The 10,045-nt window shown below is 32.4% G+C and overlaps 4 protein-coding genes across 4 annotated transcripts; 2 read left to right on the top strand and 2 right to left on the bottom strand.

Moving 5' to 3' along the window:
- Positions 1-682: 682 nt before the first annotated feature.
- On the bottom strand, positions 683-1,066 carry LOAG_09636 (hypothetical protein; the record flags this gene model as incomplete). Its single annotated transcript, XM_003145163.1, has 2 exons — positions 683-919; positions 1,013-1,066. The coding sequence occupies 2 exons, from the start codon at positions 1,064-1,066 to the stop codon at positions 683-685; spliced, it is 291 nt and encodes a 96-aa protein (XP_003145211.1).
- A 2,466-nt stretch (positions 1,067-3,532) lies between these two features.
- LOAG_09635 (hypothetical protein) lies at positions 3,533-3,901 on the top strand (the record flags this gene model as incomplete). The annotated part of the gene is made up of 2 exons (XM_003145162.1): positions 3,533-3,586; positions 3,686-3,901. The coding sequence occupies 2 exons, from the start codon at positions 3,533-3,535 to the stop codon at positions 3,899-3,901; spliced, it is 270 nt and encodes an 89-aa protein (XP_003145210.1).
- A 1,562-nt stretch (positions 3,902-5,463) lies between these two features.
- On the bottom strand, positions 5,464-5,852 carry LOAG_09634 (hypothetical protein; the record flags this gene model as incomplete). The annotated part of the gene is made up of 2 exons (XM_003145161.1): positions 5,464-5,709; positions 5,799-5,852. The coding sequence occupies 2 exons, from the start codon at positions 5,850-5,852 to the stop codon at positions 5,464-5,466; spliced, it is 300 nt and encodes a 99-aa protein (XP_003145209.1).
- A 2,207-nt stretch (positions 5,853-8,059) lies between these two features.
- Positions 8,060-8,427, top strand: LOAG_09633 (hypothetical protein; the record flags this gene model as incomplete). The annotated part of the gene is made up of 2 exons (XM_003145160.1): positions 8,060-8,113; positions 8,182-8,427. The coding sequence occupies 2 exons, from the start codon at positions 8,060-8,062 to the stop codon at positions 8,425-8,427; spliced, it is 300 nt and encodes a 99-aa protein (XP_003145208.1).
- Between the last annotated feature and the right edge of the window lie 1,618 nt (positions 8,428-10,045).

Raw genomic sequence — 10,045 nt, 5'->3', positions numbered from 1 at the left:
GATATCATATTCAGGGTTTCTGAAGTTATAGCAACGAAGGTTTTGACAGTTCCTGATCAGTTTGTGCATTTGCCGGCATTACTTCATGCCATTGAAAGAAGAAAGCAAAATAAAACATCCAATACAGTAATTGCTATTTATATTGAGAAAAAATCTATAAGAATCTTTCCGGAATTCTTAATATAGGAATCTTTCCGGAATACTTAAAACAAAGATGAAATGTGACATCAAACGATTCTCGGTGATATTTATGAAAGCTTCTATAATAAATGTTATTGTATATTTAGAGTTTCTACGATTATAACAACGATGATTATTACGAGCTCTCCTGAATCTTTGATCAATTCCGGATTCAATGGAACATTTAGCGGTGTTACGTTTTACTAATGAAAGGAAAAGATAAAAATAAAACCGTAATATTCAGTTGAAATAAGTGTTGCAAACAGCACTGCTTACATTAATTAATTCGAAACATGAAATTGTTCAATATCTTGAACTTTGGACATTTAAATACGGACATTTAAATATTTAAATACGACATTTAAATACGATTTGAAGTTCTTCAGGAATTTTACTGAGTTTGATACATTGGTGCAAACAAGAAACAAAGCAAGTACAAAAGACTGGTATCACTGGGAAAGAGTGTTTCGCTATCTCTAATCCGATCCGTTACATGTTGTTTCTATACTGCTGCTGCTGCTCCTTTAATACCTTGAATTCCTGGTTCACCTGCTTCTCCTGGATCACCCATATCACCTTGTTCTCCTCGCACACCTTTAATCCCAGGCTCACCAGGAGGGCCTGGTTCTCCTTGTTTTCCTTCATGTCCTGGTGGTCCACGCTCTCCTCGTTCTCCATCTCGCCCATTTCGCCCTGGTTGTCCTCGTTCGCCTTTTATTTTTCCTGTTGGTGTGCAAGCCTGAAAACAAAATGTACACGTGTGCGTTGCTTCGTAGATGATGATCAAATATGATATTTCGGACTTGAAAACAATCCATCCAGATAAACATACTTGAACCATGAAGACAGCACAGACGATCAATAAGAAAGTACTGAAGAGATGCATTGGTACTGAAAATCTGAAAAATTCTCAAATTTCTTTCCAATTATTCCATTTTTGGATTTTTCAGAAGATTATTTTTCAGTAAAAGTCTCTTATACGAATGAAAATAAAAAAACCTTACCCTAATTTACACTCATTAATCAGTTAAGGTAAATGACAATTGATTGATTAAAATATAGCATTCTTACCTGGGCTGTTATATTATGAGAAAAGACTTTATGAAATAAATTGAAATTTAATAAAGCAAATTTGGAAGAGAAATCTTCTATTTATATTGAGAAGAAGGATATCTGATATGAATCTTTCCGGGAATTCATAAAACAAAGAAACATTCCTTTATGGAATGAAATGATTATATCGAAGGGAGCAAAATGTAACATCAAGTGATTATTGGCGATATCAATGAAAGTTAACTGGACTATACGATGATTAAAAGTGAACGGAAGGAAAATTAGATCGAATGAAAGAGGACCAACGGTTGATGAAGAATCCAAGTGCAAAAACAGCTCTTGAGTTTTCAAGGGGCCGAAGTAATTTGGGAATCTGATGGTGATGATTATTTATAGTTTGTCCTTCGCGAGCTTCTGAAATATCTTGAATCTTTTAACTTTGACCTATTTTTGTCTTGGTATCCTTAACTGATGCTCATGTTCATGTTGTTGGACATGAACAAGAATATTTATAGATACAGCAGTGTAAAAGGTTGTCATAGCGAAAAATATTTCGGATAATTTTAAGTGATTTCACCGAATGAGTGGCAAGACAAACTTTGATTGCAAATTTGCCTCTATCAAAGGATTTATCTACCAAATTTGATAGATCTTTTACTCTTTTAATAATTTTATTTCTCCAACATTTTGAAATCTCTGATAATCTGTTAAAAGCAATCAAACAATGTTATAGTATGTGATGTTTGTAAATAAGGTTGATTGATCAAGTTGTTAGTGAATTTTACTTCTCCCAGGTCAAATTATTGGTCAAATTATTCATACTGAATCTTTTGATTAAGTATTCATTCGATAAATTCTACGTTTAATTCAATGGTCAGTTTGCCAGAACTGCTGACAAGATGACCAATAGGCAAGATGGTTATCATGCATGCGGCATAAGTGATATCTTTTTCAGTCTGATATTGTTCATTCAGTAAGGAACTTTACTTTACGAATTTTCATGGACAATAAACATAATGCAGTCAGTCTGAAATACTGAAAATCTGAATTTGATTATGTGCACAGTAATTTAAATTTTTCAAATTTTCAAGAGGAATATTCAATTTATAGTGAAATTTGTGACATCTTTAATGAATATTTCCATATTTCAATAAAACAAACAAACATAACACTTCAAAAAGCAGATATGTTGCTTCAAGCTTGTACATTTTTGCAAAATTTTAGCAAGGAATAATAGTTGACAATAGCCTCACCTTTTCCTCTCATTTGTTGTACAGATTTTTCACCTGTCATCATATCAGTCATCCCATCAAGATCAATTTCATTGCTTGATATTTTAGATTTGGATTGTCCATAAAAATCTGGCTTTCCACTAAAATTAGGCATCCTTCCAAACAACAAAAGATGATCTGATTTTCTACTGTTGCAATTCTCAAAACCACAACAATTCATTTTTCCCATCCAACAAATTAAATCAGAGCTTTCGATGAGAGTAAGCAAATCAGAAATTCCTGATGAGCAGATATCAGACCAAATCATTCCTGTGATGTGAGCAAGCAGATCAAAAATTCCTGATGAGCAGTGTATCAGATTCTGTCTCTCAAATACTCAAAACCTGTTCTTCCATCCATCTCCTGAATTCTATCTCGACCGTTGTTCTTTTATCATTTGATCTAATCTTCCTTCCGGTCACTTCTAACCGTCGCATAAATAGTCCATTTAACTAACTTTCACTGATATCGTCAATAATCACATGTTGTTGCATTTTGTTGCATTCGTTGCAATCATTTCATTCCACAAAGGAATGTTTCTTTGTTTTATGAATTCCCGGAAAGATTCATATCAGATATCCTTCTTCTCAATATAAATAGAAGATTTCTCTACCAAATTTTCTTTATTAAATTTCAATTTGAATCGTAATATCTCTTATATATTCGACGATATCATAATTTTTTCAACTGTAATCTCTATATGCTAATCAGTCGATTACGGTTTGTTTTTTGTATTTTCCAAAAATATCACAACTTTTCGATTTCGAATTTTTTAATTCTTCTGATTAAATTTTCCTTAAAAAAAGAAAATCAAGGAATATAAAAAAGTGAAAGGTAAGATTTTTGTTAGAAAATAATTTTTTAAAAGATCCTAAATATCTCTCTCTTTCTCTCTCCCTCTCTCTCTTACCTTTATTTTCTTCTGTTTTCTTACAAATTATTAAGAGATCAAAAATTGTAAACTTTCAAAAGAAATTTGAAAATTTTCAACCATTTTGGACATAATTAATTTCAGATTATCAATACCAATGAATCTTTTCAATACTTTCCTATTGGTATTTTGCGCTATTTTCGTGGTTCAAGTAAGTCCTTTAATGGAATACTACCAATGTAGGAATGATATATGATTGATTGAAGGTAACCTATGAAGCAACAGACAATTGCAAAATTTTATTTTTCAGGCCTGTAATCCATTACCAGGTAAACCAGGACGAGATGGACGAGATGGAGTTATAGGAGAGCCAGGAGAGCAGGGTGATGAAGGACCACCAGGAGATGAAGGTCCACAGGGATTCCCTGGACTTGAAGGTCCTCCAGGTGAAGAAGGTGATGTAGGACCACCAGGAGAAGATGGTGACCCAGGACTGCAAGGTATGAGGGGATTAGACAAGCAATGAGGAGAAGGAAAAGATATAGCAGGAAGATCAAAGCAAAGCATTCGATGAAATTTATCGATGGTAAATGAAACAATCTCTCTCAGTGATATCAATTTTCCTATTTTGTTTGTTTCTGTTTGCTGCAACTGTCATAAAATTTTCCTTTTCATTATGTCATGAAATTCATAGGCCTAAAATTATATTTCGATTCCTTAATGGAATTTTGTTTATGAATACTAAAATTCGAAATATGAATTTGATGAAGCAAATTATTGTTACATATTCAAATACCAACTTTATATCACTATCACTGTTAAATGATAAAAGCTTTTTTGAAATTTGGCCGATTTTTAAATTGAACGAAAAATGAAATAAAATATTTTGCGTAGGCGAAAATTGGTAATTTGCTTACAATTCACTTTCCCTTTTAAAAATCTGAATCACATCGAAAGATATTCATATGCCTACGATAGGATGTAAATCAAAATAGCTCAAATTAATTTTAGATACAAATTATTAAATAGAATGAGAGAGTGAAGTGAAATGAGAGAGTTAGTTAAAAATTAAAGAAAAATATTAAGGGTTAATATGTGTTTACAACGTTTCTGACACGTTTTTTCTTTACATTTAACCAATACAAAAAGCATTTAATACGAAAACTAATTTGCTAGAATTACTGATAAGATGACCAGTGGTCATCATATTTGTGACTACACATATGACATATGCCATCAACTAACATTTAACCTAATACAGTTTTTCCATTCATCAACTTCATTTTCATTCATTAATTAGCACTTCCTTCTCCCTCGTTCGGCATCAGTCTTTTATTTACATACGGTAGTCTCAATTCTTCAAAGCCTTAAGGTCACCGATCACAAGTCATTCCGTTTGTAATGGTCATGCGGTAGTGCAACATCTCATTAGATTGTTTAATTTTTAACATTTGTACAATATTTCCAGCTAATTCCGTCATCAATATCATATTTAAGGTTTCTAAAATTATAACAACGTTGATGTATATCAGTTGTCCACAATTTCTTGATTTAGATCGATTCCTGATCGATTTAGATCGATTTTATACATTAAGGTATAACTTTTTACCCAGTTCCAATCCAGTTTTTATATTTGACGGCATAATTTTTTACTGTTGACAGGGAAACTTACCTGCAGTTGTATAAATTGAAAACATGGAATTGTTTGGGATTTCAAACAGTGAAATAAGCATTTTAAGTATTTAAAAAATTTCATTAAATTTGAGTTCAGAAATTAAATTAGAGGTTTGATTTATGAAATTTCATCAAAAACAATTGAAAGTGTTCTACAGAAATGTATATGGTTGTAATTCAAAAATATAGCAAAACTTGATAAAAATCAAATTTCGATTTTTAATATTCACAAGTAAATTACGTTAAGATATGAAATATAATTTCAGGCCTACGAATTTTGTGATAAAATGAAAAGGGGACATCTGCGAAAAAGGGGACATCTACAAACGAAAACAACTAAAGTTAGGGAACAGAGATATCACTGAGAGGAACTGCTTTGTTATCTTCAACAAATTCCATTGCTTGTTGCACTTGTCATCTACCTCCTGCTGGTCCCTCTGGTCCTTGAGGTCCTTCCATACCTTTCGGTCCTTGCAACCCTGGGAGTCCTTTTTCTCCTTCTTCACCTTGTGGCCCTTGCATTCCTGGCAATCCCGTCTCTCCTGGTGGACCACGTGGTCCTTCATCTCCTGGGTCACCCGGTAATCCATCCCGCCCATCACGCCCTGGTGGTCCTTCCAGTCCATTTCCTTCTCCATACATGCTTGATGAAGGGCAAGCCTAAAAATCAAGTTTGTCAATAATTAGATATATGTCTTCAAACTTTATCGTTCGGACTGAGAAACAATCCATCAGGTAAACAAACTAACTTGAACCATGAAGACAGCACAGATGATCAATAAGAAAGTATTGAAAAGATGCATTGGTACTGAAAATCTGAAAAATTATCAAATTTCTTTTCAATTATTCCATTTTTGGATCTTCCAGAAGATTATTTTTCAGCAAAAGTCTTACATGAATGAAATATTTCCCTTACATTCCTTAATTAGTTAAAACAAATGATAATCGATTGATTAAAATATAGCATTCTTACCTTGGACTGTTATATTATGAGAAAAGACTTTATGAAATAAATTGAAATTTAATAAAGCAAATTTGGAAGAGAAATCTTCTATTTATATTGAGAAGAAGGATATCTGATATGAATCTTCCCGGAATTCATAAAACAAAGAAACATTTCTTTATGGAATGAATGATTGTATCGAAGGGAGCAAAATGTAACATCAAGTGATTATTGACGATATCAATGAAAGTTAAATGGACTATTTATATGATGATTAAAAGTAGACGGAAGGAAGATGAGATGGAACGATGGAAGACCAAAGGCTGATAGAGAATCCGGATGATGAACAGGTTTTGAGTCCTCGAGAGAGAGAAGTAATTTGGGGATCTGATGGCGGTGATTATTTATAGTTTATCCTTCGGGAACTTCTGAAATCCTTTTTGGATTTAGACTTTTGTCTTTGTATCCTCAAGTGATGTTCAGGTTCAGTTTTCTGGGCATGAACAACTATGTACTATGGTGTAAAAGGTTGTCATAGCGAAAAATATTTCGGATAATTTTAAGTGATTTCACCGAATGAGTGACAAAACAAACTTTGATTGCAAATTTGTCTCTACCAAAGGATTTATCTATCAAATCTGATAGATCTTTTACTCCACTAATAATTTCAGTTGTCCAATGTTATTTTTTAAATCTGTCAATTAATTATCCGTAAATTGTTAATTATCCATCAATTAATTAAGAATAGTATAACAATATTATGATGTACCTTAGCATTAAATAAGTTTATATAGTAGACTTTGCTTCTCCAAATAGTTAAGTTACCCTCGATTTTATTTTGGTGGGCAGGAAAGAAATAAAGGAGTGAAGGACCACAAATCACAAACTACGATAAGATTTAAAGGAAAGAGGGACCAATCGGAAAGCATAAAGAGAAAGGACTGGAAACTAAGCTTGGAATGTCGCGGATAAACGTGAAGAAATTCCATGATGAAGAAAAATATAAAGAATCATAAGTGAATGAATGTGTAATGTTATACTAAATTTTCATAGACCATGTTGGATCGTGATAAGATTAAAAATCATCTTTCTGTATCACTAGGACACTATGATTGCATAAATAGGACACTAACACTGCATGTAATTTGCATTTTATAAAAAAAAAAAAACAATGAGGCCTTCAATGGTATGTACATTGGCTATATATGAAGAAATACGCTAACTTTTTGGTTTTTTCTAGACCTAATTTGGTTCAATACCACTGAATATTTATCTTTAATTAAGCTGTTGTTACAAAAAGTATCAATCTAAAATGTATAATCTCTTCGAGTAACACTAAAGCATGTATTGTACAGATACAGACAACACCTGAATACTTTAATTAAATTTTTTCCAGAATTCATGAAAGATAATTAACCTGCAAATAACTGGTAACGATTAGATTCTAAATTTACTTCTATCTCTCGAAAACTCATAATCTACTCTTCCATCCTTCTTCCGGATTCTCTATCAACCGTTTGTTCACCTATCATTCCATCTAATCTTCCTTCCATTCATTTTCAGTTATCACTTAAAAAGCTTCCTTTAACTTTCACTGATATCATCGATATCACTTGTTGTTTCATTTTGTTGGATTCGATACAATCATTCCATTCCACAAAGGAATGTTTCTTTGTTTTATGAATTCCCGGAAAGATTCATATCAGATATCCTTCTTCTCAATATAAATAGATGATTTCTCTTTGAAATTCCCTCTACTGAGCTTTATTTTAAATCATAAATTTTTGAATGGATTTTCAATAATATTATAATTTTTCAAATGAAAATTTTCAATTCTAAAAAGTCAGGTACCATTCGCCTTATGGAATTAAAAAATAGAAATGATAGGAGAGTTCCATTCATGTTAAGTCAGCGTTAGGGAATGATCCGAGTCCTAAAATATCTCTTTTAACATTCCTTTATCTTCCGTTTGTAAAATTTGAAAAGACAAGGAATTTGAGAGTTTCAATGAAATTTGGAAAGTTTCAACCATTTTTTCAAATAACCAATTTCAGATTGTCCATATCAATGCATTTTTTCGGTACTTTCCTATTGATTATCTATGCTGTTTTTGTGGTTCAAGTAAGTTTCCTAATGGATTGATTTTACATCAGAAAATACCTTTGATTATTGGCAAAATTTATTTCTAGGCTTGCACTCCAGCACTGTTTGAAGGAAGAGGAACAGCACCACAAGGACCACCAGGGCGAGATGGGCGAGATGGACCACGAGGAAAACCAGGAAACCGGGGAAGAGATGGCCCAACAGGGCCCCAAGGATTACCAGGACCACGAGGGCCAGAAGGAGAACCTGGTATCAAAGGAGAAAAAGGACCACCAGGAACAAAAGGTCAACAAGGACCTCAAGGAGAAGCAGGACCTCCCAAACAAAGATGAAAGCAACATGCATGAAATTTGTCGGTGGTAAAGAAAACAGTTCCTTACAGTGACATCTGTTTTCTTATTTTGGTTGTTTTTGTTACAGCAAATATCGTATTTTTGTAGGGTTGAAATCGTATGTGATGCCTTAGTAGAATATATTTATGAAATTTGGAATTTGAAATTTGAATTTTTTTGAAGCGAAAGTTTGTTATGTCTTCAAATTCAAATTTTACCATTGTCAGTGTCAAATAATGAAAATTTTCTGAAATTTGGTTGATTTCACAATTGAGGGAATGATCGTTGACTTGTCAGCACTGTTATATAGTTAGACGGATATTACACAATCAGAGGGTAATTGCTGATATGCTTAACTGATAACGGTTATCTCTGCTAGGTATTGTCCCAATTTTAAATTGCAAATTCTTATTAATTTTTTAATTACCACCCTTATAATGATAAAAAAAAAAAAGCTGAATTACACGAATGGAAGATGTTCACACATTCCTGCGATAAGATGTAAATCAAAACAGAATCAAATTAATTTTTAAGTACAAATTGTTGAAGCAAAAGGGTAAAATGTGTAAGAATGAAATTAAATGAGAGAGTTAATTCGAAATGACTAATAAGTAATTTACAACGTTTCCGACACGTTTTTCTTCACAGTTTAACTAATACAAAAAACATTAAAAACCTAATTGCTTTTTATAAAATGCAAGTTATAATGCAATCAATTCGTTTGTTTGCTCATTAAAATATAGTTATAATACCAATTTTTGCATAACACAATGATAATTGCAATATCAGTCTATTGATCAATCGATCAATTCATAATATATTTATTAAATTCAAAATTTCCATTCTTATTAAGGACAATGTTTTGTCATTTGTTTAAGTCAGTTGTTTTTTACCGTTCGAATTTACATCCTTCAATCATTTAAAATTTTATCAGACTGATCAATATCTGCCAGAGTTACTGAGAAGATTGACCAATGATCATCATACTTGTGATTAAGTGATATCTACCATCAGTCGATAATTCGATCCCTTAGTATGATACACTCTATCAGTACTTTGACTTCATCTTCACACATTATTCTTTTGTCTCAATTTTCTTAATCAGCGCTTCCTTCTTCCTTTATTCGAATTAATTCTATCACGATTTCATTCTAAACGTGACAAAGATTGAGGGTTAATCCTCCTCTTTGGTTCTCTTTCTTCCTGTCGATTTCTTTACCTTTTTTTTCCTTCACACATTTGGGTAATGGAATCTTAAATTGGGATAATCAAACCTTTATTCAATTAGTTGGTTAATACATCAACGAACTCAACAATTACAACATCAATAAAGACAAATTCAATGAAAATATTAATAAAATTAGAAAAAGAGCCTCAATTACACCCAATATTCCAGTCAACAAATCCTGTACATACATTTTTGTAAACGATTCTGATGCTCAGAACCCTTCGTTTCCTCCAGTGGGAGGTCGTTGGGATTGTTCTGAGTTTACATGAAATAATATCTTTGTGGCGCACATTGGTGTAGCCCTCTTTGTTAGCCAAATGTAAAACAATGGCAGATACAACACAGTGATGTCAATTTTCAACCAAAGGGATTACTGTTCCTTTGTTTCTT

The sequence above is a fragment of the Loa loa genome (genome assembly GCF_000183805.2).
Source record: "Loa loa unplaced genomic scaffold supercont3.724, whole genome shotgun sequence".
NCBI classification, from domain to species: Eukaryota; Metazoa; Nematoda; class Chromadorea; order Rhabditida; family Onchocercidae; genus Loa; species Loa loa.
This window is presented reverse-complemented; position numbering and strand designations above follow the sequence as displayed.